Below are 25,932 nucleotides of genomic sequence, written 5' to 3' on the forward strand. Positions count from 1 at the left end.
TGCTCCCAGCTACCTCGGGTCTGAAAATCCAAACTTTCTTATTTGTTATTTTAATTGGCTCTACTCTGCCATGACAGGCAATCCACCCCAGCTGTGAGCAGATTACAGGATCAACTTCACCCTTCCCAAATTTGTCAAAACACTGTACAGAACAATGAATTCATTTTGGACATCTACAGCGCTGACTTAAGCCGGATGCTCTGAGGCAAGCCGCGCTGCCTCCAGTGGTGTGTGATGTCCCTGACAAGGCTTACATAACGATAGTTGTGGCCACGCTAACGCTTGGCTTAGCAACACTCCCGACGGTGTGGTAAGAGGAGTTTTTAGGAGACGTACATTTTATTAAAAGCCGCCTGATTTCATTTTGTCTTCTGTCGTGATGAGAATAAGAGCCACAACAACAGGAATGTTGGTTTTCTGTTGCTACCAAGGCAGTGAAACTGGGACTCCCTGTTGGACCTTGATTGAACTTGATTACCAATTTCCCACAGGCCATGACTAGTACCCAGCAAGCTGGGTGCTGATGTTACTGATGCTGTGAAGTAGAAGCTCTTAACTTCTCAAAGTGCTCAAAGCTGGCCCCTGTAGCTGTGTTCTGAAGTGCTGATTCAACCTCAGACGGCTCTTTCCAAGTAAAGGACAAACTTTGAATGTAATTCCAGAAGCGGATTTGAAAGTGTTTGATGTGAATACAGTGAAGCACAGATGAACAGCTTCACTGAATCTTGGCGAAAGTTAAACCTTGGGGAAATACAACCAGAACAACACCCATCTAGCCTGAGGCCTCCTCTCCCTCTCTCCCACTCCCTGCCCCGTCACCCTACTTAGACCCACGCCAGTTTCCTGCTGCAAAAGAGAGAGGCTTAAACCTGCAGCCAAGAACAACGGAACACAAGGAGCCAAGAGCAGAGAGGCTGATGTTCCCAGAACCACCTTCTTCTCCTCCAACTCTGGCTGGTGTGTTGATGAGGTCTCTCTGGGCGTGGGGGTGTGAGCAGGGCACTGGAGCTGGAGGACAGAGGTCCAATGGAGGCTGAGGTACACGAAACCAAGGTGACTGACTTGATCCACACTGAGGTGAGACGTACTGTAGAGATGGAGGTACTGGGACTGGGAACCATATTGGGATATCAATTTGAGATAACAAACATTTTACTCCCATAGTTGTTGAAGCAAAGTTGGAGTAAAAGTGTGGGTGGATGTTATTGGATAAGAACAACAACGATGATAGATTCTGGTATCAGGTTAAAGACCCCCAGGTCTAGATGAGGGTCTGTTGGTGGGACCAAAGGATTGTCCCTTGAACCTTTTTCTTATTTTGACAGATGTTTGAGATGAAAGGGGACGCTTGTTTACCGGGTAAGCTTTATAAAACAGAACATCTCCTTGTTCAGTAAAAACAGCAACCAACAAATTGACAGGACATTCCAGCCTGTTAGTATGTTTGTTTTTATTTATTTTATGACAGTCCAGGCCAGCCTCTGACACAGCAGGGGTAGGCCCCCACCCAGGAAACATCTCAGTGGGAGGGGAGGAGAAGCAGCAGTGAATGGGTGGGATTTGTTAGGGGCTGATCAGCCCTTTAGTGGGTGGTTGGGGGGATTTGTTAAGGGATGATCAGGCTGTTGGCTTCCTGCTTTCTGTACAGCTCGAGTCCAAAGACACAGAGGTGGGACCTGAAATTCCTCCATGATCCTAAAGGTAAGACCGAGCCCCAGGATAGAGGGATTGTTCTGAGACCTGTACACTCAGGTAGACCTCAGGTTGTGAATAAGTGTCTAAAAGACAGAATACATAGAAATGGTGGAAAACAAGAACGAAAGCTTGTGAATGAGAGATCTGCCTTGCCTTTGCAGTTGGCAAACAAACCCAGTAACATCTGCACTGCAGGTGTAACAGTTAGACACAACAGTATATCTGACCCTTACATGACATTGTGTTGAGATGACGCAACTGTGCTTTCCTCAGAGAAATCACACAGAAAACAAAAACAATGACTGTAATAACACAGCAATAACCAGAACCCGGTGAATTACACTGTATTATTTATGTCATCACCTTGAATCATCCTACTCAGCTTTGTTGACACTGTTTCCTCTCCCTTGTACCAACTGAACTAATTCTGACCCCATAACACACCATGTGTATTCCGGTGTAGACCCCCATATCAAAGAACTGAATAGATCTTGTTGAAAGTTCAATTCCCTCTGGATTTGTGATCTAGGGTCGGCCAAGTAAGTTTAAGTTCTGTTTCCACTTGGGAGGAATTGAGGATTTCAGTTTTTAGTTAGGCCCACCTCGAAAAGTTGTCGACACTGTCGAGTTGGTTGCTGGGCCTACTTTGTCTTCATTTCAGAGTGGCAGTGTGGTATTTCTCGAATTAACTGTTATAGCCTAGTGTTATCCGTCTTCATTAATGTAATATAGCTTTTTTTTAAACCTAGATTGAATCTCTACAAATCGACCCATAGCATGCCTAGGAGTAAGGCAGGTCAGTGTTCAAAAGCGAGAGGTCACTGTCGTGGCAATAGGCCTACACAGTAGTGAGAAAGACTAAAAAGGGGACTGAGAAGAGATGGACATAATTGTATAACAGGATGTAAGGGTCACATCTGCCTGCGGGGCAGTCCCATACCAGCTTACAGAGTAAGGTGCACGGAGGTGTAGGACATGAATGGCATTTTAAGTTTCCAAAGACCCCCCCCCCCCAGACACACAGACACACACACATCTGGTTCCACTTAGAATTCGGACTGTCGTGGCATTCCAATGCATCAGTGAATTTCAGATTTAAAAAGTACCAGTAAAATCCCACCAGGTCTCCAACCCAAAAACAAAAAAAAGCTAAATAAGCTTTAGGTGGATATTCAAACGTGTGCCATAACAAAGAGAGTGCGACTCTTGAATGAAAAGCCGAGAAGCATTCGACAGCAACATATTGTTCTTACCTGAAACGCTGCTGTTTAGTTCCAGACTAAAGATGAATAAATATAAAGTGCATTTGTAAAAGTGAAGGCATTTTTTCCATGTTCTCCTCGAATCCTTGTTTCGGTCGCAGCGTGGCATGCCCGCTATTGCTCAGCCAATTGTAAATCGGAGCAATTTTTTGAAAGCTTTCCTTTCGGCACGGATGGGTAGAGTGGTGGTGAGTATGATGGGGTGCAGAAGAGAGGAGGAGTAGAGTGGGCTCTGTGTCTTTTTAGTGCGTCGTTAAAAGTGAAGTTAGCAGACGCGTTGTGTCAGCGTCACCATACTCTAGCCCGCCTCACATGCATACACAGTTGTGCACAAACTAGACACATTGTGTTGCAGATATGCGACATTGTATCTCAGAATCTCAGACTTGCAACATTGTTACCTTGCATCTTCTTGAGATCTGCCCCGCTGTTACATTGTAACAACATCCCTGCTTGTGATACGCTACATGCTGCGAATATGTAGCCTAGCTACCCTAGGCCCATTTGTTTCCTTCAAAATAAGGTATTGGCATTACAAATATAATATATATATATATAAAAATATATATATTATACACTCGATTTAGCTTATTTAAAACTACAGTAAAGATTGAAAACAGAAATGTTTTATTTTACTAGATTCTGGCTCATAGAATCATTCCCCAAATCAGCAGTGGGGTGACAGTTAAGCACACAGATCATCCAAGTGAGATTGCAACAAGAAACACTTTTTACAAAGCTAACTCATAAATATGTTTTAAAAAATACTAAAGTGATGGCTTCTTGGCCTCCACCGTTGTGAAGAAAGTATTCTGGATGATTTGATTATCACAGTATTGCTGTCCCTTCCTCGTGAATCAGTCTCTTTATTCACCCCTGGAATGATTCCGTGTTGGGGATTGGTAGTGGTGGAAGGAGAGTGGAAACAATCCCATGTCAATCTGTTGGGAAACTCAGTTTAACATACAGTGTATATATACAGTGTATAGAAAGAGAGATGTTGAGAACAGACCGTGGACCCCACTTTGAGAAGCCCTGGGGAGCATAGACGGGTTGGTTGTTTAGCATCAAAACACATAAGAAAAAATGGGGCAAAACATACAGTGTTGGTTTAGATTGTTGACATGTAAACTATATTTAGTCTCAAAATGTTTATTGAAAACAAATACATTTGCACAAGGAGCACTTGTTTCTCAAATACATCATTACAGTTGTTGGTTAGCTAGTGAATTTGAGCCATATTAGCATAGACATGAGTCAAAACACCTCAATACAGTATCAATGAGATGAAACTAGCCACCTACGATTCCCCACATGGTTGTTAGCTATTTTAATCATACCACCACATGGCCTTCTTCCTCATCGATGTGCCCACATTCTCCTGACGTTGTCAGCCAACCCGTCTCTAGGTCATTCAGACTTTTCCATCAGGTTTGGTTTCTCCCACTTCGTTATATTAATTTAATATTTTTGTCATTTAGCAGACTTTGTGCATGACACAAGTAATTTTTCCAACAATTATTTACAGATTATTTCACTTATAATTCACTGTATCACAATTCCAGTGGGTCAGAAGTTTACATACACTAATTTGACTGTGCCTTTAAACAGCTTGGAAAATTCTAGAAAATGTCATGGCTTTAGAAGCTTCTGATAGGCTAATTGACATCATTTGAATCAATTGTAGGTGTACCTGTGGATGTATTTCAAGGCCTACCTTCAAACTGAGTGCCTCATTGCTTGACATTATGGGAAAATCCAAAGAAATCAGCCAAGACCTCAGAAAGAAAATTGTAGACCTCCACACGTGTGGTTCATCCTTGGGAGCAATTTTCAAACGCCTGAAGGTGCCACGTTCATCTGTACAAACAATAGTGCGTAAGCATAAACACCATGTGACCACGCAGCCGTCATACCGCTCAGTCTCCTAGAGATGAAAGTACTTTGGTGCGAAAATTGCAAATCAATCCCAGAACAACATGAACGTCCTTTACCTTGTGAAGATGCTGGAGGAAACAGGTACAAAAGTATCTATGTCCACAGTAAAACGAGTCCTATATCGACATAACCTGAAAGGCCGCTCAGCAAGGAAGAAGCCACTGCTCCAAAACCTCCATAAAAAAAGTCAGACTACGGTTTGCAACTGCACATGGGGACAAATATCATACTGTTTGGAGAAATGTCCTCTGGTCTGATGAAACAAAAATAGAACTGTTTGGCCATAATGACCATTATGTTTGGAGGAAAAAGGAAGAGGCTTGCAAGGTGAAGAACACCATCCCAACCGTGAAGCACGGGGGTGGCAGCATCAGATTGTGGGTGCACTTTACAAAATAGATGGCATCATGAGGGAGGAAAACTATGAGGATATATTGTAGCAACATCAAGACAACAGTCAGGAAGTTAAAGCTTGGTCGCAAATGGGTCTTCCAAATGGACAATGACCCCAAGCATACTTCCAATGTTGTGGAGAAATGGCTTAAGGACAACAAAGTCAAGGTATTGGAGTGGCCATCACAAAGCCCTGACCTCAAGCCTATAGAAAATGTGTGGGCTGAACTGAAAAAGTGTGTGCAAGCAAGAGGCCTACAAACCTGACTCAGTTACACCAGCTCTGTCAGATGGAATGGGCCAAAATTCACCCAACTTATTGTGGGAAGCTTGTGGAAGGCTACCTGTTTAACTTGGGTAAAACATTTAATTTAAAGGCAATGCTACCAACTACTAATTGAGTGTATGTAAACTTCTGACCCACTGGGAATGTGATGAAAGAAATAAAAGCTGAAATAAATCATTCTCTCTATTATTCTGACATTTCACATTCTTAAAATAAAGTGGTGATTCTAACTGACATAAGACAGCGAATGACTACTAGCATTAAATGTCAGGAATTGTGAAAAACTGAGTTTAAATGTATTTGGCTAAGGTGTATGTAAACTTCCGACTTCAACTGTAGTCAGCTCTGGGATTCAAACCAGCGACCTTTCGGTTACTGGCCCAAAGCTCTTAACCACTGGACTACCTGTCTCCCTTTCAAAGATGTTCTTGATTATTTTAGTTCTTCCTCGATAGACCTTCTCCAGCTGTTCCTGGGTCTTCCCGGTTTCCTTTTCCCCCTGGAAATTCCAGGTTACAGATAATAAATATTACACAAGTGTGCTTTTGTGTTGTTGATGTAGAGAAATGAGCTTACCGAGCCTTCTGAGCGTAAACAACCCAACCAGAACCAACCCCCCCCCAATACACTCAGATCGCACAGTTTAACCAATAGTATTTAATGGGTTATGCAATTCTCCGCTAAGGCCCAATCTCCTCCCAACAGTACAGTACAATACAATGAGTAAACCAGTCCCTTGCATTTTATTGGCAAAAAATTCAATAAAACAGACCTAAATAAATATGTGTTTTCATGAAGGGGAAATTACTAAAAAGAGAACAGGGCAAAAAACTAAATAAAACAAATTTAAAAACCACCAATTGCTTTTTTTTCCCCCTTCGAATTGGGAAAATGTAAAAGTAACAATTCTTAAAAAAGGGACCATTCATTCGTTTTCCACGTCATATATCATGTAACACAACTAGAACCAATATAAAAACTGCAGCGGAACAGTGCCACCATCTGGAAGTCTTAAGCTTTGGTCACAGGATTTAAAACACACGGAGGGGGGAGGGTGGGGTATGCCTCCATTCAAAAACTACCTGGACCCAGGAGAGTGGCTTAAATTAATGAACTCCATAGGTCTTGTACAGGTCCAGTCTAAAGGCAGGCTAGACTGGTACTGTCAGTCAGGGGAGGGAGTTGGATGACAACCAAAGCATTTATCAAAGGAGAACCCAGAGCATCTGGGACAACTCCGAGGCATGGTGTGTGTGAGATGGAAAACAGTCCCATTTCTCAAAACTAATGCAGCCCGGTTCCATTCTTTTCATCTTAAAATTGTTGAATTTTCCCATTTCTCATCAGCTCAGTGCCATGCCCCCCCCACTGTGGGGGGACCCTAGGGCTTTGACCCCCAGAACAACACCGCCCCTCAGGGGAAGGAGAGACAGGGAAGCTGGATGGGTGAACATGGGAGATGGAGGGCTCCAAGTTGCAATTGGAACACTGATTACCCAACCCCTCCACCTCACCCATGATTACTCGCGCTCTCCCTGCCTGCACCCCAGAGGTTTCCCTGGGGTGCTGAGCCCATGGCAGGACATAGCAGGATGGTAAGTGGTGAGGGGGCTGAATCAGGCAGCCACCCCCACCTCCACCTTCCACTCAGGTCAGTCGTTCGTAGTGAGATAGATAGTGAGGGCTCAGTTTGAGGCGCTGCTGTTGGAGGAGCTGGAGGTGGAAGGTATAGCCGTGCCAGAGGCCCCGGACGTGGCCACCGACTTGCGGATGTGAGGCATGAGGAAGGGGTCACTGGCTAGCTGGTGCACATCGATACGGTCTTCCTTCCGGTAGACCAGACAGCGCCTTATAAAGGCCTGGAGAGAGATAAGGAGGGGACATTTAGAGACGTTGTGACATGGGAAGAGTTTGTGTACAGAGCAGAAAGGGATGAATGTGTAAAGTGAAAGAGGGCTGGAGAAACAACACCAGGTGAGGATGATTTTAAGGAATGGACTAACAAATGACAGAAAGGTGAGGGAAGGACAGACAGAAAAAACAAGCAGTACCTTAGCTTCTGGGGTGACTACTGGTTTGGGGGGAAACTGCACCTCTGTTGCCTTCAGTATGGTGTTCTCCTGCAGGATGTCCTGTTGAGACTGGTTATGGCCAAAGGGCTGGAGGGGAAGACAAAGAAAGAAAAAAGGCAAAAGTTAGCAACACAAAACATCCTCATCTCTTAAATTGAATATAAAGAGTATGAATACAATTCTGAGAGTAGTTAGTAGTGTGTGCGTGCTTGCATTACCTTGCGTCCATACAGAGCCTGGTAGAAGATGACTCCCACTGACCACACGTCCACCTTGTTGGAGATTTTAGGAGGCTCTTTACCCACCACAAAGCATTCTGGGGGAAGGTACCTGCAAGGGAAGATCATTTATTAGAGAAACACTCTTTCCACAATAACAAATCATCCAAAACAAGATAGTCATTCTATTGTTGTAGTTTGTGCGAAGCCTCACCAGTAGGTCCCTGCACCCTGCGAGGTCAGCTCCATCCCGTCCACTGAGTTGTAGCTGTCGTCGTCCATGATCTTGGACAGGCCGAAGTCGGTGATCTTGATCTCCCCACAAGCTGTGCCATTCACCAGGAGGATGTTGCCTGAGGAAAAGACAAGTCAGAGGTCATAATGAACATTCCTCAGTAATATGTGGTCAAGTCTGGTTTATAAATTGGTCTAACGACGTGTCTGTAGACAATTCGAATATGACAAGTTTCGCTGGGCCAAACAACTTTTCATTTATACTCCGGTGGAATGTCTATAGAGACGGTCACTGAGACTTTCAGTTTCCTTGTCGCAGACCGATTAAAAAAAAGTGTTGTCATGGTTACCTGACTGCGACAGCAACGAGACAAGTGAAAAAAAAAATATCCAGTAGAGTGCCCTGCATTTAATACGTCACGCTCGCAACCGTAAGCTATTTTCTGTAATTAGCTTGCCTTTACCTTGAAAAATTCTCTTGTTGTGAGTTTACTTTCCTGTAATAATTAATAAAAATGTACTAAAAAAGGTAGTCTAGTGGTTAGAGCGTTGGGCCAGTAACCAAAAGGTTGCTGGATTGAATCCCTGAGCTGACAAGGTAAAAACCTGTCGTTCTGCCCCTGAGCAAGGCAGTTAACCCACTGTTCCCCAAATACCGAAGACGTGGATGTCGATTACGGCAGCCCACCTCTCTGATTCAGAGGGGTTGGGTTAAATGTGGAAGACACATTTCAGTTGAATGCATTCAGTTGTACAACTAACTAGGTATCCCCCTTTCCCTAAAAAGATGTCAGCTATGCTCATTATTTGAACTGCCTACCTTCTAACACGCTAGAAACTAACCAAAACATTGTTTCTAAAGTTGCTTTTAGTTGTCTGGCTTGCTAGATTAACATATATCGAATTAACGGATGGGTTAATCGGTGTTAAAATACACCAGTTATGCTATTTGGACCACCAGGCTGCATATCATTACAACAATGACAAGTTTGATGTCGGGCAACGATAGAATGTTCAAGATGTATGGATGTGATTTTCTACACTGTAGAATAATAGTGAAGACATCACAACTATGAAAGAACACATATGGAATCATGTATTAACCAAAAAACAAATCAAAAACACATTTTATATTTGAGATTCTTCAAATTAGCCACCCTTTGCCTTGATGACAGCTGGGCACACTCTTGGCATTCTCTCAACCAGCTTCATGAGGTAGTCACCTGGAATGCATTTCAAATAACAGGTGTGCCTTATTAAAAAGATAATTTGTGGAATTTCTTTCCTTCTTAATGCGTTTGAGCCAATCAGTTGTGTTGTGACAAGGTAGAGGTGGTATACAGCAGATCTATTTGGTAAAAGACCAAGTCCATTTTATGGCAAAAACAGCTCAAATAAGCAAAGAGAAACAACAGTCCATCATTACATGGAGGTCAGTCAATCCGGAACATTTCAAGAACTTGAACGTTTCTTCAAGTGCAGTCGCAAAAACCATCAAGCGCTATGATGAAACTGGCTCTCATGAGGACCACCACAGGAAAGGAAGAACCAGAGTTACCTCTGCTACAGACACATCTCAACATCAACTGTTGACAGAAGACTGCGTGAATCAGGCCTTCGTGGTCAAATTGCTGCAAAGAAACCACTACTAAAGGATGTCAATAATAAGAAGAGACTTTCTTGGGACAAGAAACACGAGCAATGGACATTAGACCGGTGGAAATCTGTCCTTTTGGTCTGATGACGCCAAATTTGAGATCTTTGGTTCTGACCGCGTTGTCTTGGTGAGATGCAGAGTAGGTGAATGGATGATCTCCGCATGTGTGGTTCCCACCATGAAGCATGGAGTAGGAGGTGTGATGTTTTTTTGCTGGTGACACTGTCTGTGATTTATTTATAATTCAAGGCACACTTAAACAGCATGGCTGTCACAGCCTTTTGCAGCGATACGCCATTCCATCTGGTTTGCGCTTAGTGGTACTAGCATCTGTTTTTCAACAGGACAATGACCCAATACACCTCGAGGCTGTAATGGCTATTTGACCAATAAGGAGAGTGATGGAGTGCTGCATCAGATGACCTGACCTCCACAATCAACCGACCTCAACCCAATTGAGATGGTTTGGGATGAGTTGGACCGCAGAGTGAAGGAAAAGCAGCCAACAAGTGCTCAGCATATGTGGGAACTCCTTCAAGACTGTTGGAAAAGCATTCCAGATTAAGCTGGTTGAGAGAATGCCAGGAAAGTGCAAAGCTGTCATCGAGGCAAAGGGTGGCTACTTTGAAGAATTTGTTTAACACTTTTTTGGTTACAACATGATTCCATATGTGTTATTTCATTGTTTTGATGTCGTCACTATTATTCTACAATGTAGAAAATAGTACAAATAAAGACAAACCCTGGAATGAGTAGGTGTGTACAAACTTTTGACTGGTACTCTAAGTGATGGCATCAGTGTTGACCTGGTACTAATATTGCAGTGTAACTGCTGCCATGCTAGTGTCCGTGCGATCCGTTGCTGTGTGTACCCACCAGGTTTAAGGTCGTAGTGGATGATGGGTGGGCGGATCTCGTTGAGGTACTTGAGGGCGTTGACCATCTGCATGATGATGGAGCGGCCCTCCTTCTCCGACATCAGCTTGTGCTGCTTCAGGTAGAAGTCCAGGTCGTTCCCTTCACAGTACTCTAAAACCGTACAGAACCTGGAACACAACGAGACAGAGGAACCCACGGTGAGGTAGTGTTTTAGTCACGAACCGTACAGACCCTGGGACATAACCAGAGAGAGAGGATGTGGTACTGTTAAGCGCTAGAAACGCACAGAACCTAGAACAATGACAGTACCACACAGCCGATTGCACTGTCTTAGTTTAGAACCGTACAGAGCCTGTTCCACAACGAGAGACAAGGGAACCGACTGTGAGGTACTGTTTCAAAACAGTAGTATACAGAGTTGAAAGGAAAAAAATAACACTGGAACTAGAAACACACCACACACCACCCCCCGACTTACGAGTCTGTGTCGAGTGAAAAGTAGTCGTAGAGTTTGACTATCCGTGGGTGGTCCAGCTCCTTGTGGATTCTATACTCTCGACATGCGTGTCTGAAACAGAGACCACGTTAAAAACTCCAATGTTAAAACCAAAGTGCTTTTGTTACCCGTTATCACTCTGAGAAAAAAAAAAGGTGTCTGTCTATGATAAGAAAAAGGGAACTCACTTATGGTAGTTTTCTTTCTTCTCGTCCCTCCAGTTCTTGTTCAACTGGTGGATTTTGACTGCGACGTATCTCTGCTCCGTTAGGTCAAAGGCCTTCAAAACGTGAGACACATCAATTACAAATAAATCTTTCCATCACATCCATTATTCTTTATCATATCCGAGCGAAACCTGGCACCAATATGAAACCTTGGCACAGACTTTAAAAAATGGATTCAGGTGAACATCAAAAGTTCATCATTATGAGAAATCCTTTAGACCATGTAGTCGCTGTACTTAGTTCAATGGGTATACAACTATGCATTTGACCATGATGACAAAAAGGTCCGTTCCAATGAGTGCCCTCACCTTGTAAACTTCACTGAAGCCACCTCGGCCTAGTAAGTAGAGCAGTAGGTACCGGTCGTTTAGCGTAGGGTGGTCTTTGAACCTGTTGCGGAAATCAGACATATTCCAATTAAAAGTCAAACAGAGAGAACACTAATAAGAGAACACTGGTAGAGAGCACGTACGTGGAGTTATCCTCGTTGTGGATCCTCTTGAGCTCGCGGATGTGCAGGTTCCGTACTCGCTCTAACCTCTCCAACTCAGCCTGGATCTCTGCCTCTTCCTGCAATACACGGCAAGCTTATTAGCAACTTTTACAGGAACCAACAGATTAACAGTACACAAACTATATACACAAAATATATAAACATTGCAGGTAAACAGCACACCACCTTCTTGAGATGGCCCAGTCTTAGTTTGAAAATCTCCTCTTGCTCGTGATACTCGGCCTGTGATAACCTGGAAGAAGAAGAAACTCACCATCATAAACAGAACCAAACCTGTATGCATTTATACAGAGAGGGGAAGAGGCGGGGTAACGTACGCGTCGCTCTCGGCTCCGTTGGCCTTGCTCTTGCGTTTGTTCTGCTCCAGGCTAAGGGGCGGGGTTTGGGCCATTGAGGGCGGTTTCCTCTTGGCCAGGGCCTTCCTCTGTCTCTCTATGTCCTCTCGCTGGGAGTTGATCCTCTCCTGTTGCCTAGAGACGAGACACAGACAGACAGGTGACTGGGAGGGTCAGTGCTGGTATGAGAGAAAGATTAAAAACAACAGAGGAGGGTAGAGAGGAGTATGAGATGTAGAGTGAGAGAGGCTTTTGAGTGACCCTTACTTGATAAGGTTCTGAAAGGCATATCCGTCGGTCCACTGTTCTGTGAATGAGGCACCATGTCGGACGGTGGTGAAGTGACCCAGACGAAGACGGTCCTGCATGCTCTTGTCACGACATGCCATCTTCTCCTGCTTCGACTGGGGGGAGAGAAGACACATACACATTATACCTGGGGATAGCTAGTCCTTGGTCAAGAAAATAGACATGGGTGACGGTATTCTAGACTCCCAAGCCTGTTGTAGGGACAGCGGGAGAACTCACTTTCTCAATCAGCAGCTTCTTGCTCATGGTCACGCATTTGTTCAAGCGTTCTTTGTACCTCTCCAGCATCCTCTGCTGCTCGTCCAACTGCCTTCGAAGGTCACAGTTCGCCTGAAACAGAACGGGTCAAAATCCCATTAATTAATAGTCCTTTTAAATTAAACAAAGCTGTTTTAAAATGTCAGTTAGTAGTTTCTGAAGAGATCCGTTTCCATGTCTGGAGCATAATGCCGTCTCATGACGAGGCCCACAACATGCTATATTCCATTAGAAGACAGAATGGGAAAACAAGGGCGTGTTGATGGCAGATGTGTTCCCACCCGCAGCAAGTCATCTATCCTCCCCTCCTTCTTCTCCAGGTCAGAGTTTTTGTTGTTCTCCATAGCAGTTAGCTTCTCTACTGTCAGGTCAGACTGCAGGAGGAGAACCAGAGGATGAGAAAGAGAGACGAAGTCGAACAGTCATTAGAGACAAGGAGACGTGTCATAATACAGGAGTTATTACAGATATCACCAGTGCTCTGTGTGTGTGTGTGTGTACAGATGGTGTAAGGTAACAGCTACCTGTGTGGCTTTGTGGTTCATGTAGAGGGAAACAGGCTTTAGGGAACAGGATGAGTGCTCTGTGTTGGCTGAACCCATAGAGGACGGGCTGCCCTGCTGCATCTGGGATACAAAGACATCCACACATACCACTAACATCATGTCATGGACCACAGTAACATTATGCTTTGCATTCAGGTCAGTTTGAAGGACACGATGGGTTTGTTAGGAGGGGGGGGGGGGGGGGGGGGGGGGCACGGTGAAAAGGGAGGCGGAAAAAGAAAGGAGAAGTGAGGGAGCATGCTCACCGTGCCTGGGGGGTTGGAGAGGGAGTGATGTTGTGGGGAGGAGCGGACAACTGGAGGAAGACTCCTGGCAGGACTAGTACCAGGACCGCTACCACCCGCAAACTGACAGATTTAATGGAAAAGTCAGAAGAAGAGCGAAGGAATTCAAAGCTATGGAGGAGTCTTGCCAAAAAGTGCGTCTTGCACACTCACCTCAAAATAATCACTAATTTTCTGTCCTCTTCCTCCTCCTCCTTTCCCTGGAGAAGAGAAAAAAAAAGGCAGAAAATCTGTGTGCCGTTGATATATTCTGACAACAAAATGGCCGCCGGCAAGGCACGACTGAGGTGAATGAGAGAGATCACGGAGGAAGGGAGACCGACATCTCACCTTGGCTGCCATCGTACGGCTCTGCTTTCCTCTTCCTCGTTCTCTGGTCGTTGGGCTTTTTCTCTGGGGTCTGGAAAACGAGTAGGAGAAACACATTGTACTTTAAGACAGTGGAAGATGCATAAAATATCATATAACAAGAGTGAAAAGATTTATGGCGCCACTGCTGTGGGACACTGACCTCCAGCTCTTTGTCACTGAGAGAGCCCACGCTGCACAGGCTCTGATTGGACGACTCATTGTGGCCTGAACCCTGTTCAAAAACAAACAAACCCACACAATTACACGTCAGACAAAGAGTGGAAGGATCTGCCAAGGGCTGGGAGGGACTAAACTTAATTCACAGTTAAACCAGGGGTGTGGAAGGGAGGGATGACTGACCGTTTCTGACTGTTTCTCCCCATGTCTACTCTCTGGTGAACAGATAAGGTGAGTGATTGTTTTTGAGAGAAAGAGAGAGCAGAAGAGAGTCGGAGAGGAATAGGGTTGAGCTAATATCATCACCATTCGTCTCCACACTGTGTACCTACCCTATCAATTCTAAATGTCTGTTGCCTAGGTGATGCCTGTCACTCAAATGACTCACTTTTGAATTCACCAGACTCTGCCATATCAGAGAAATATACTTAGTCATTCTGGACACATAATGCTGCTCCCTCTAACTAAATTGAACCTGAAATTGCTGAACATCAGACATAACTAATGCAGGTGGGAGTAGGTCTCTCAATCTTTTTCTCCCTCACACTCTCGCCTTTCATTATTTCATCCTCATTCTCTCCAGCCTTGTTCAAACAATTTTAAAATCCTACTACTCAGATAAGGTATTGGAGGGCTTTCAGTGTTTCCCTTGTATTCACTTAGCAGTAGCGCTACGAAATGAAATACATTTTAAGGATGGACAGAATGTAGAAAATATAAATGGACCTATATATTGTTATATAATCTTTGAGAACTAGAAATCCCCAAAATAAAAACTAGCTAAACGACTTATTTAATACTATTTTTGGAATGGCTGGATTACTGACGTGGCATGCAGGGTACATGCCAAGGGGCCCCGATTGGGGTCCCCATAGGTTATGTTCTAATGTTTAAGCATAAGAACACAGAAATGCTTAGAATTGCAGGGAATTTGCTTTCACACTGCAGAATTATTTCAGCTCCATGGAAAAATGTATAGAATTGCAGGAAATTAGCTGAAAAACAGCACATTTCTCTCAGCTGCCAATTCTGTACCGATTTAAGCCGCGCCCACAACGCTTATAAGGCAGCTCAGGATGACTGATAGGGAGCAGAGCTACAGGGCTGTTCAAGGTCGAGAGACAAGTTGAGCTGCCCCCACCACATCCTGGGGCTTTCAGACCTATAACACCAGAGCAGGCTATACGTCTCATCTCTCTCTAGGCTAATACTTCATTTCTCTCTCTCTCTCCCCCCCCCCCGTCTTTCCACACACTGCAACTCTGTCAGACAGAACCTGGTCAGACGGGTTTGGCCGTGGCGTGACGCTTTAGCGGGAGCCGCCATTTTCTCTGTGACAGCACCATGCTCTGGGCTCAGTTCTGCCTACGGCTGGCATAGAGCCCAGTCCTGGCTCTCATTCACTCTCTGGGCTCCGAATCACTTCCCACAAAGGCAGATCTCTAAGATGGAGTCTACCTCAGCACCACCAGGCAGGACCTCTAATCAAAAGCCAGAGCGCTACTGCCATAACATCTGGTCAGGGTTTCTACGCGTATGAGAGTGACAGGCATTCCTGCCCTTCCCCCTCCTGCCCGTTCCCTTCTTGGCAGCCCTCCGCACTTGCATATGCAGCCACCACATCATGAGCCAGTAGGAGAGGATACTATACCACACCAGCCAACAAACACAGACACACAGCTCTACATTCTCAAGAGAGAGAGAGACGGAGGGGGCTCTCCTGTCCCTGACCAAGCTCAACCAGAAATAGAGAATCAAACAAAGAAAGGGAGAAACAAAGAGAAGGGGTGAGAGAGAGACAAAGACAGACAGATATGGTCCTGAAATAAAAGTTCACTACTGAGATCCTGTTGTCAGTCCTACATTAGTAGAAAGGGTGGAGCGGGAAAGAGCAAGACCCTATATAGGCCTCTCTCATCTCCAATGATATAGTGTAGTAACACAGACCTTAGCCACGCCGACCCCAGTGAAGCGAGCCTCCAGCAGCTCCTGGCGTCGCGGGTCCAGGCTGTGCAATTCTTCCATCATGGCTGCAGGGACAATGAGCAAGAAACACACAATTTGATATCAGATCTGTTTACTTTCCATAGCACAGACGAACGTCATACAGAGTAAGAATACAAGGGGCTGGAAATCCTCTGACAACAGCTTGAGGATTTAGTGACACAACCAGTTCAGGGTTGCCTATAGATGAATGTGTTGATGCATGCAACTATAAATTCGTGGAAACTGACTCACGGATAACCTCAGACACACCTGTTTTTTTTAAATCAAGTCACCACCACTGATTCCAATGCAGAACTTGATCAACAACAAGAGATGAAGCAGAGACTAAACAGGCAAGAGCTGAACATACTCCTGTGCTGACAAGGGACATTTCAGCAAATATGGTTTCAAAACTGTGATTACAGTATCGTGATAAGATTAGTGAATCTGATGGAGTCATTTTGCCACATAGCTTCGTTGCCTAGCTAGTTAACTACAGTAGCCAGCTAACGTCCGACCAACCAACTTGTTAATAGTATATCAAATCAACTAGATAGATAACTAACTAGCTAGCTGATCAAAGAGTACAGGCAGCTTGCCATCATCCACTTGCAGGTGACAAAATACTAACAATGAGAGTAACATGATAGATAAACATTGCCATGACTCATGATCATGTGTTCATTACATTAGTTGACATGTGTCAATAATTCAGGTTCCCCCCTTGGCTAGTCTATGGGAATGGCTGCCCTGTTGGTAATGGCATTCCAAACATGTTTTTGTTGCTAAACGCTTGTTGGCTAGCTAGTTAACTACAGTAGCCAGCTAACGTCCGACGTTAGCCACCTGGTGCAGCTAACTATTAACTAGCAAGTTGGTCACTTCGTTGGCAAATATGTCTGATAGGTAACAAAAAAAAACAGCATTTTATATTTCCAAATTATAACTACTTGCAAAATTGTCAATTCAAAAAGGGGAATAGATAACTAACGTTACTGGGCTATGGGTGATGGATAGCGATATGGCAAATTTCCGACTAACATGTAAGGTTAGCTAGCTAGCGTTAGCTACATGAAAACTGCTGTTTTTCAGGAATATTATGTCCCAACCCAAAGTTATGTGAGAAATAAAACATTAATACAACTCGACCAAGGTTACCTGTTGTAATTATATTTTCCACGGGTCCAATCTTTATATGTCCACGATTCTTGTCTCCCTACCTCGACACTGTCAAACGAGGCCTCATCCAAATCCCCGTTCTTCGGTGTTGATTTGTTACCCGTTAGGAGACGAGCGTCTGCTTGGCCCCCCAATAACGACGGATAGTTCCCTTCTCCGCCTAGAAGTCCCGGGGTATCCCAAACCAGCCTTTCCGCACTCCCTACACCGGTATCCCCAGGTTCACATTCCTTTCATCAAGGGCCGTACCATGCCTCTTTCGGGGTATTTTATCCCGAACAATGACCATCACTTGCCCTTTTCATCGCGAATATGCTCCAACAATGTGGCTATTTTGTGTTATAATGTTGTCCTCCGATCTGATATGTTCGGTCTAATTCTGTACTCAATCAGAACAAAGTTGGTGTCTGGCTTCACCTTCCTCGCCCTAGCAAACAATCTGTTACGGAAATTGTGTTATTCGGATCATTTCAATTTAATCTGGATTGGTTCGGTCTCATTTTTTTTGCTAATATAAACAATAATCGGTAAATCTCCTTTATTCTCGTGATATTGTTCAAATTTGGCTTTCCACCTTCACCCCAACCACGCCTTCCCCCAAAACCGACTGTAGACCAATTGAAATTGATTTACAAACTAGCTACATGCAATCTAAAACTGGCCATAACTTTTCAGGGAGACAGAAACGCAATCATCTTTTGAAATGTGAAGTGAAGGCAATTATCTGAAAGGAATCATGTGACAATGATGGGTTTACACATAGTTTTTTAATCATCTTGAAAGTGTTAATGTAAAAAATTGTTTTTAACTCGTACATCACAATTAATCTAAAACAATGAAAAATGGCAAACAGTCTGTTGAATGTAAACATTAGAACATTGGGTTTCCAGACCTTTTTTCAGGTTTCATTAGCTCATCATCCTTTTCTATATGCCATTTCTGAGCCAGGGCTGTGAAGACAAATGGCTGAGGGAACCCAATAGAAAAACATGTCTAATGCTTTACACACACACATCACCCCTCAATCCATCTCCAACTCTATCCATCCCTCCCAGGGGTTGCAGTCCCACATCTACCTCAGACACTGAAACGTTCAATGATAAGCCACATAGTGTTCTCTCTGCTGTTCCTGGCTCACTCCTGTGTCTCTGGTGGTTGGGTATGAGGCTTGCGGTACTTGCATTGGATCCAGACACGGTACATGGTCAGCTGCTTGCCTCTGTTCACCTGCAGCCGCCGGTCCACCATGTTCTGGACCTTCTCCAGACCCGCTTCACTGAAGTAGTCATGTAGCTCATCTGGAGAGAGATGTCACGGAGATATTATACACAAAAAAAAACCAGAAAGGGTCTAGTGTCTGAGGTAGATGTGGGACTGCAGCCCCTGGGAGGGAGGGATAGAATTGGGATACCTCCATGAGACCATTGTAATGATGGACACTATGGAGATGGATTGAGGGGTGATGTGTGTGTGTGTAAAGCATTAGTCATGCTTTGCTATTGGGTTCCCTCAGCCATTTGTCTGCACAGCTCTGGGTTCCCCCAGGTGCTTAGATAAAAATATATACTTAAATTATTATTTTTTTAAACAGACTTGCAAATTACCACTGTTAAAAAGCAGTACATACTAGCCTTTTGATTGGATTTATTTATTACCTTGAGTGAAGAAATAGACTCGTGTTCCATCACCCCGGACATAAAAGTTATCTGACAAGCACCTTCCTGAAAAAGGAACATTCAATAATTCAATATTTTCCCCAGAACATGTACATATTGCTAATCACAATTTACAAGCATTTCGATACACACAAGCATTACGCTAACATCTGCTAAATATGTGTATGTGACCAATATAATCTGATTCGATTCCACACAGTACCACGCATGAGTGCCTATGGTAACTAACCTTTCTTGAAGCGTAGCTGTGCCATGTCATAGCGCCCATAGTCCCTGAGCAGCAGCACTCCTCCAGGCTTCAGCAGCCGAGCCAGTCTGCTGATGGAGGCCTGCATCCTGACAGAGAATGTTTTTTTGATTTGATTGCACTTCAATTTTCCCTATCGCACACACGCACCCACACTTGCTTGTTGCCACACTCAAACACACACGTCACACAGGGGCGTCTTACTTGTCCGGATGCAGGGCTGAGAGCACGAAGATGAGCACTATAACATCCAGGCTGGCCTCTGGGACAGGGTAAATAGCGCCCTCATCACCCAGGTCATGAACAAAGGCATAGCAGCGCCCGGGGTCATACTCTGAATTAGCCTGGTGGTGAAAGGCGAGATGAATGAATCCATTTATCAGCCAACTAATGACACCATCTATCAAGCATTTCTCCATCTCACCTTGACCAGCTCTACAGCGGTGCTGGAGAAATCACAGCAGTAGACAAAGAGTCCAGGGTCACTGTCCCACACAAAGAAGACAGGGTCATGGAACATGGAGGTGCGAACAGGGTTGCATCTAATACATATTGAGATCTGAATAGCAGATATACAGCATGTGCACACGAAGAGGGTAGTAGCTAGTATAAAACGTCAAACTGATCAGGCTGCATACTGCATAATGGGACTGCTCAATACATGTGGTCCCAACCACCACTCACTTGTTGGTCTTCAGAATGGGAAAGACAGTGTTTCCAACACCACAGCCAACCTATTGAATCAAACAAGGACATAGGTTAGCCTACTTTATGCCTGAGTGCCACATATACTTAGCTGGACCCATATCTGTTTGTGCTCTTGCCAACTCTATTGCTCATTCTCACGGCAAACATGTCTGACATTACGATGAGTGACAATGAGTTGGCATAACACAGACTGGCACTCAAGCTAACATATACTGCAGTCATACTATGATACAATATTCCTCACCTCCAGTATGCGATACATGGCACTGGATCCAGGGTAGTCACCATCTACATGGGCCAGTACGGTGACTTCACTGCTTTGGCCCTGGCTCTGTTCGAGACCATGTGGTTCACTGTCCTCAGCTCTATCGTCCCCAATACAGGAGTCCCGGTTGAGGCGACACTGTGGGGCCAGCTCAGGGAACTCTGTGAAGAGCCAGTGGCGGTCTTTGAAGAAGCGATTCTCATGGATGGTGTAGAATTCATTCCAGTACTCGTTCGCCCGGCAGTCAAAGTCCTCTGTTGAAATGAGTGGAAGAGATGCAAATTGACTACTACATATACTATATCTTGTTCTGGTACTAACACTACATGACAAAAAGTATGTGGACACCTGCTCGTTGAACATCTCGTTCCAAAACCATCTGCATTAATATGGAGTTGGTTCCCAGCTTTGCTGCTATAAAAGCCTCCACTCTTCTGAGGAGGCTTTCCACTAGATGTTGGAACATTGCTGCGTGGACTTTCTTCCATTCAGCCACAAGAGCAATAGTGAGGTCAGGCGATTAGACCTGGCTCGCAGTCAGCATTCCAATTCATCCCACAGGTGTTCGATAGGGTTGAGGTCAGGGCTCTGTGCAGGCCAGTCAAGTTTTTCCACACCGATCTTGACAAACCATTTCTGTATGGACCTCACTTTGTGCATGGGGCATTGTCATGCTAAAACAGGAAAGGGCCTTCCCCAAACTGTTGCCACAAAGTTGGAAGCACAGAATCATCTAGAATGTAATTGTATGCTGTAGCATTTATGATTTTCCTTCACTAGAATTAAGGCTCCTAGCCTGAACCATGAGAAACAGCTCCAGACCATTATTCCTCTTCCACCAAACTTTACAGTTGGCACTATGCTTTCGGGAAGGTAGCATTCTTCTGGCATCCGCCATACCCAGATTAGTCCGTCGGACTGCCAGATGGTGAAGCATGATTCTTCACTCCAGCGAATGCATTTCCACTGCTCCAGAGTCCAATACCAGGGAGCTTTCCACCACTCCAGCCAACGCTTGGCATTGCACAGTGATCTGTGCGGTTGCTAGGCCATGGAAACCCATTTCATGAAGCTCCTGACAAACAGTTATTGTGCCGAAATTGCTTCCAGAGGCAGTTTGGAACTCGGTAGTGAGTGTTGCAACCGAAGAGAGGTTATATATTTTTTTTTCTCCCCAATTTTGTGATATCCAATTGGTAGTCAGTCTTGTCCCATCGTTGCAACTCCCGTACGGACTCGGGAGAGGCGAAGGTCAAAAGCTGTGCGTCCTCCCCGAAACACGACCCCGCCAAGCTGCACTGCTTCTTGACACACTGCTCGATTAACCCGGAAGCCAGCCACACCAATGTGTCGGAGGAAACACCGTAGAGCTGGTGACCGAAGTCAGCATGCATGCAACTGGCCCGCCACAAGGAGCCGCATGAGCACGATGGGACAAGGACATCCCGACCGGCCAAACTCTCCTCTAACCCGGACGACACTTCAGTACTCAGCGGTCCAGTTCTGTGAGCTTGTGTGGTCTATCACTTTGCGGCTGAGCTGTTGTTGCTCCTAGACGTTTCCACTTCACAATAAAAGCACTTACAGTTGACCAGGGCAGCTCTAGCAGGGCAGGAATTTGACGAACTGACTTGTTGGAAAGGTGCCACATTGAAAGTCACTGAGCTCTTCAGTATGGCCATTCTACTGCCAATGTTTGTCTATGGAGATTGCATGGCGGTGTGCTCGATTTTATACACCTGTCAGCAACGGATGTGGCTGAAATAGCCAAATCCACTAATTTGAAGGGGTGTCCACATACACTATATATACAAAAGTATGTATCTAGCAGGCCTATGTATGGTTGTTTGTTTTATCACTTATTATCAGCGTCTAGCGCTGAAATAATTGATACCATACTCTCAGTTGGTGAAACTGTTCCCACAATTGGAAAACACCCACCCCTCAACACCACCCACCTGCTCTCAAGGATTAACGGGGTGCAATGAACCAACCTGAACTAACATTTGGGCTTACACAAGATATTCTCCTTTAAGCAGCCATTCAGCAGCTTTTTAAGCTTAAAGGGATACTTCAGGATCTACTTTCCCAGAGTCAGATGCACTCTTGGATACCATTTTTATGTCTCTGAGTGCAGTTTGAAGGAAGTTGATAACTAGCGTTTGCGCAATGACTATAATTCTTTGGTAACCGCTAGCATGCTAGTAGATACCATAGACTTCCAGTCATGGTGCTTACGCTAGTTAGCATTGGCTCGCAAAACTCTCTCTAACTTCATTCACAATGGATGCAGAGACATATACATGGTATTCATTAGTTCATTTGACTCTGGGGAAGTAGATAAAGAGATGTCATTGCCAAAATCCCAAAGTATCCCTTCTAATGTCAATATACATTTGGTACTTACCAAAGAAAGGAGTTTCACTGAGCAGCTATCGTCATTACTGCCCTACCCAGAAATTGTCTAAATAAAAAGTGACAAACAACTGAAAAAACACCTTATATGGAAATAACCTTGTTTTTGAGCAAGTGCTCATGTGCCAAATCCACCTCATTACTGCCACCAGAGATGTGTACATGACGCTCATGTCTCCGCCCTAACAATGGGAGTTGTTGTCCCAAAGCCGGGAAAACAGTAGACAAGCTTAGGTCCAAAATAAGCCCATAGAAACGTATTGGGCTTATATTTGGACTGATTTTGGCGAAAGTGAAACCTCTCGCTTCGCCTCTTCCTCTTTGATGCCACGCACAGATTGGCTGATCCAGCAGCAGGAAAGGGAATTGATTTGATCACCTACAACAGTGTATGAACCTCATAATCTGTTGTTTCACCCATGCTACACGAAATGCAATAATAGATTAAGTAGACAATATAGGGTACGTTTTTAGTGATTGCATATTTCAAGGTTTTCTTTAGTGTATTTGAATTATGTTACTAATATTGCAGAAGGTGCAGAAGAGGTAGATTTAGATTATTTCCAGAAAAGGCATTGGCCATGTTCGAGAGCATTTAAACTGCAATGTATCATGGGTAAATTGTGACTGACTGACTGATCTTCAAATAATAATGGGTCGTTACTTATGTCATTTGTGGATCAGTCAGTCGAGACATTATATACAGATCTCTGATGGCAGTAATGAGGTAGTTTTTTTTTCAGATGCATGTCAATTTTATTTAGACTTTTTTTGGAAGTACATACTGTCTGGGATGGCAGCAATGATGATAGTTGCTCAGTGAAACTCCTGTCTTTGGTAAATTCCACATGTATTTTCACATTATTAAGCTTGAAAAGCTGGTGAATGGATGCTTCTCGGCTTAAAGTAAGTCCAGATTCTGGTTCAGAACCAACCTTGCTTCTCTTGAGGGAGGGGCTGACTGTTTTCCTGGACCTTCTTCTTGGCAGCTGCCTCTTGCTCCTCTGTCCACTCCACATTGTCCCTGAAAGTGAATGGGACACCAACACCACTAGAAACCAAGAGGAAGACTACCTCATGCCTAGTTCTGTTCTGTCCATATGTTAGCCCAATAATAGACGAATGAAGCCTAAAGTTACTCCTTACAGTCCAAGGACCTTACATGTTCTGTTGAAAAGCAAATGTACAAAAAGGTGATAGAAGACGTAGATAGTTAATCTGTTTTGCCAAACAGGCGCTGTAACATGGAAATATGGCCGTGTGGGAACCCTAGCCCTATATAAAAAGCTGTGTATCAATTTAATATTGTTCTGATTTCTCGCTGATATGAAATGTAAGGTCTTTATGCTTCCAAAGCCGTACCGCAAGCGATGCATGTTTATGTTCAGACCAAGCCGTGGGGCTCTAAACAAAATACACATGTACAAAAGACAACTTCATCCAATGACTCTTGTGTAATGTAATGGAACTGAGAGTCATGATCAAGGGCTATTCATGTGTGTACTACCACCAGTAGTATGCATGCTCAAATACGAACCATGCGTTATGTTGAAAAACTTGACGTGGGTCTGTCAGGAAACGGGTTCCGAACTGAGGTCTTTTCAGTTCTCCAGATGTGGATTCTGGTAATATTTGTTCCGTTTCAGTGATGTTTTGCTCCACGATCCCTCCCACAGTAACGGGCGCTGCCATGTTGAATTGACGCACCGGAAGGAATGTCCATAGAAGTTGAAGCAAAGACTACATTGTCAACGAGATATCCCACTATAGTCCGTAAATCAGCATTGCCTGTGAGTACTCTGTTACACCAGTTGAGCGCGCCATAGCCCTACATTTGGCATTATGATCGAGAACGTGGCTGCTGGTGAGATCCCCGCGTGGGGATGAATGGAGGTAGGATGAAAGATGATGGCGGGCAAGGAAAAAAGTGCAGCGTATGAATAAATATGGAGTGTGGGATTGCACAAACCTTCTGGAAGATCTGGCGAAGGAGAAGATGGTGGATAAGGGAAAAAGGGGATTATGTTTAGAGGGGGTAATGATTTGAGATTTGCACAGAACTTTTGGAAGAGCTAGAGTAGGAAAGTGAGGGTCAATTCATTGTGGTGGCAGGTGCGGTGATGACCACCGAGAAGAAGCTGAGTGTAGAGGGCAGCGGTGTGGTGAGGGAGGTTGGCGTGGAGAAGACATTGTCTGTCCTGCTGAGTAGAGTCTTTGCCCGACAAGGTCAAGTTAGGAAGTGTAAGGTATCCCGGGAGAGATTTTGTTCCTGAAAATACTACACTGTTTTAGATGTCAAGCTTCTGGGTATGTTGCAGCAGTATGTAGGAGGGGAGATTCCTAGATGTGAGAAGTGTGCAGGAGGGCATGAGATGAAGGAATGTGGTTTTACAGGTGGTGTTGAGTGGTAGTGTTCTCTTCTCTCCGACCGTTGGACAGGAGCAGGATTAGACAGGGTTAAAAAGTGGAATGGGGTAGTGTTTGTTTTTTTTAGAGAGAGAGAGGGCTAATAGTTGGCAGGGTAAATTTCCTTTTTCCCAATTTTGTATTACTGCCGTGAATGGCCTCACACACCAGTACAGTAGGTGGTGGTTTATGCCCATAAAAATTGGATGCGCTCCGCCAACCAAATCCTTTAGAAGAAAAATAAGACTTTGCACCTGCCCCTCTGGAAATCCTGGGGATGTTCCTCTACTCAGCTAACATATGGAATTGTTTTAAGATGGTCATACCAAGGATAATTTAGCTATCTGATGTAGAATTTAAGGACCCCTTTTAGGTATCAAAAATAAATATAATAAAATGATTTGAGGAAACATTGAATTAGGAACACCCCCCTTATCCACATCGATGGAACAGTAGTGGAGAGGGTAGTAAGTTTTAAGTTCCTCGGCGTACACATCACAGACAAACTGAATTGGTCCACCCACACAGACAGCATCGTGAAGAAGGCGCAGCAGCGCCTCTTCAACCTCGGGAGGCTGAAGAAATTTGGCTTGTCACCAAAAGCACTCACAAACTTCTACAGATGCACAATATCACCGCCTGGTACGGCAACTGCTCCGCCCACAACCGTAAGGCTCTCCAGAGGGTAGTGAGGTCTGTACAACGCATCACCGGGGGCAAACTACCTGCCCTCCAGGACACCTACACCACCCGATGTCACAGGAAGGCCATAAAGATCATCAAGGACAACAACCACCCGAGCCACTGCCTGTTCACCCCGCTATCATCCAGAAGGCGAGGTCAGCACAGGTGCATCAAAGCTGGGACCGAGAGACTGAAAAACAGCTTCTATCTCAAGG

The 25,932-nt window shown here is 44.5% G+C and overlaps 3 protein-coding genes across 6 annotated transcripts in view; all 3 read right to left on the bottom strand.

Moving 5' to 3' along the window:
* Positions 1-3,431, bottom strand: part of LOC110485159 (C-type mannose receptor 2) — a 46,400-nt gene extending 42,969 nt beyond the window's left edge. Inside the window, exon 1 of the mRNA XM_036940933.2 lies at positions 2,949-3,431. Within this exon, the coding sequence (XP_036796828.1) occupies positions 2,949-3,066 (118 nt within the window). The 5' untranslated portion in view covers positions 3,067-3,431. The remainder of the gene's footprint in view (positions 1-2,948) is intronic.
* Positions 3,432-6,216: 2,785 nt separating this feature from the next.
* LOC110486229 (serine/threonine-protein kinase tousled-like 2) lies at positions 6,217-17,669 on the bottom strand. Of its 4 annotated transcripts, none has more exons than XM_090196313.1 (21): positions 17,358-17,669; positions 16,099-16,181; positions 14,135-14,206; positions 13,954-14,023; positions 13,777-13,823; positions 13,585-13,686; positions 13,298-13,399; positions 13,055-13,147; positions 12,735-12,845; positions 12,474-12,610; positions 12,189-12,341; positions 12,037-12,103; positions 11,830-11,927; positions 11,666-11,747; positions 11,319-11,410; positions 11,113-11,202; positions 10,632-10,801; positions 8,079-8,217; positions 7,865-7,976; positions 7,626-7,733; positions 6,217-7,433 (listed from the first exon to the last, which is right to left on the bottom strand). In XM_090196313.1, exons 2-21 carry the CDS (start codon positions 16,177-16,179, stop codon positions 7,260-7,262), a joined length of 2,100 nt encoding a protein of 699 aa, XP_090052439.1. In that variant the 5' UTR covers positions 16,180-16,181; positions 17,358-17,669; the 3' UTR covers positions 6,217-7,259. The 4 variants fall into 4 exon arrangements, with proteins under 4 accessions (XP_090052439.1, XP_021413346.3, XP_090052441.1 ...); XM_021557671.3 differs by having other exon boundaries at positions 17,296-17,669; XM_090196315.1 differs by lacking the exon at positions 13,585-13,686.
* A 395-nt stretch (positions 17,670-18,064) lies between these two features.
* LOC110486230 (methyltransferase 2A, methylcytidine) lies at positions 18,065-24,423 on the bottom strand. Its single transcript, XM_021557673.3, has 9 exons — positions 24,165-24,423; positions 23,563-23,651; positions 20,192-20,466; positions 19,924-19,973; positions 19,664-19,724; positions 19,444-19,583; positions 19,222-19,328; positions 18,972-19,037; positions 18,065-18,614 (listed from the first exon to the last, which is right to left on the bottom strand). Exons 1-9 carry the CDS (start codon positions 24,317-24,319, stop codon positions 18,451-18,453), a joined length of 1,107 nt encoding a protein of 368 aa, XP_021413348.1. The 5' UTR covers positions 24,320-24,423; the 3' UTR covers positions 18,065-18,450.
* Positions 24,424-25,932: the final 1,509 nt, after the last annotated feature.

Source organism: Oncorhynchus mykiss, chromosome 13, assembly GCF_057628025.1.
Source record: "Oncorhynchus mykiss isolate SJ-2025 chromosome 13, ASM5762802v1, whole genome shotgun sequence".
Classification (NCBI taxonomy): Eukaryota; Metazoa; Chordata; class Actinopteri; order Salmoniformes; family Salmonidae; genus Oncorhynchus; species Oncorhynchus mykiss.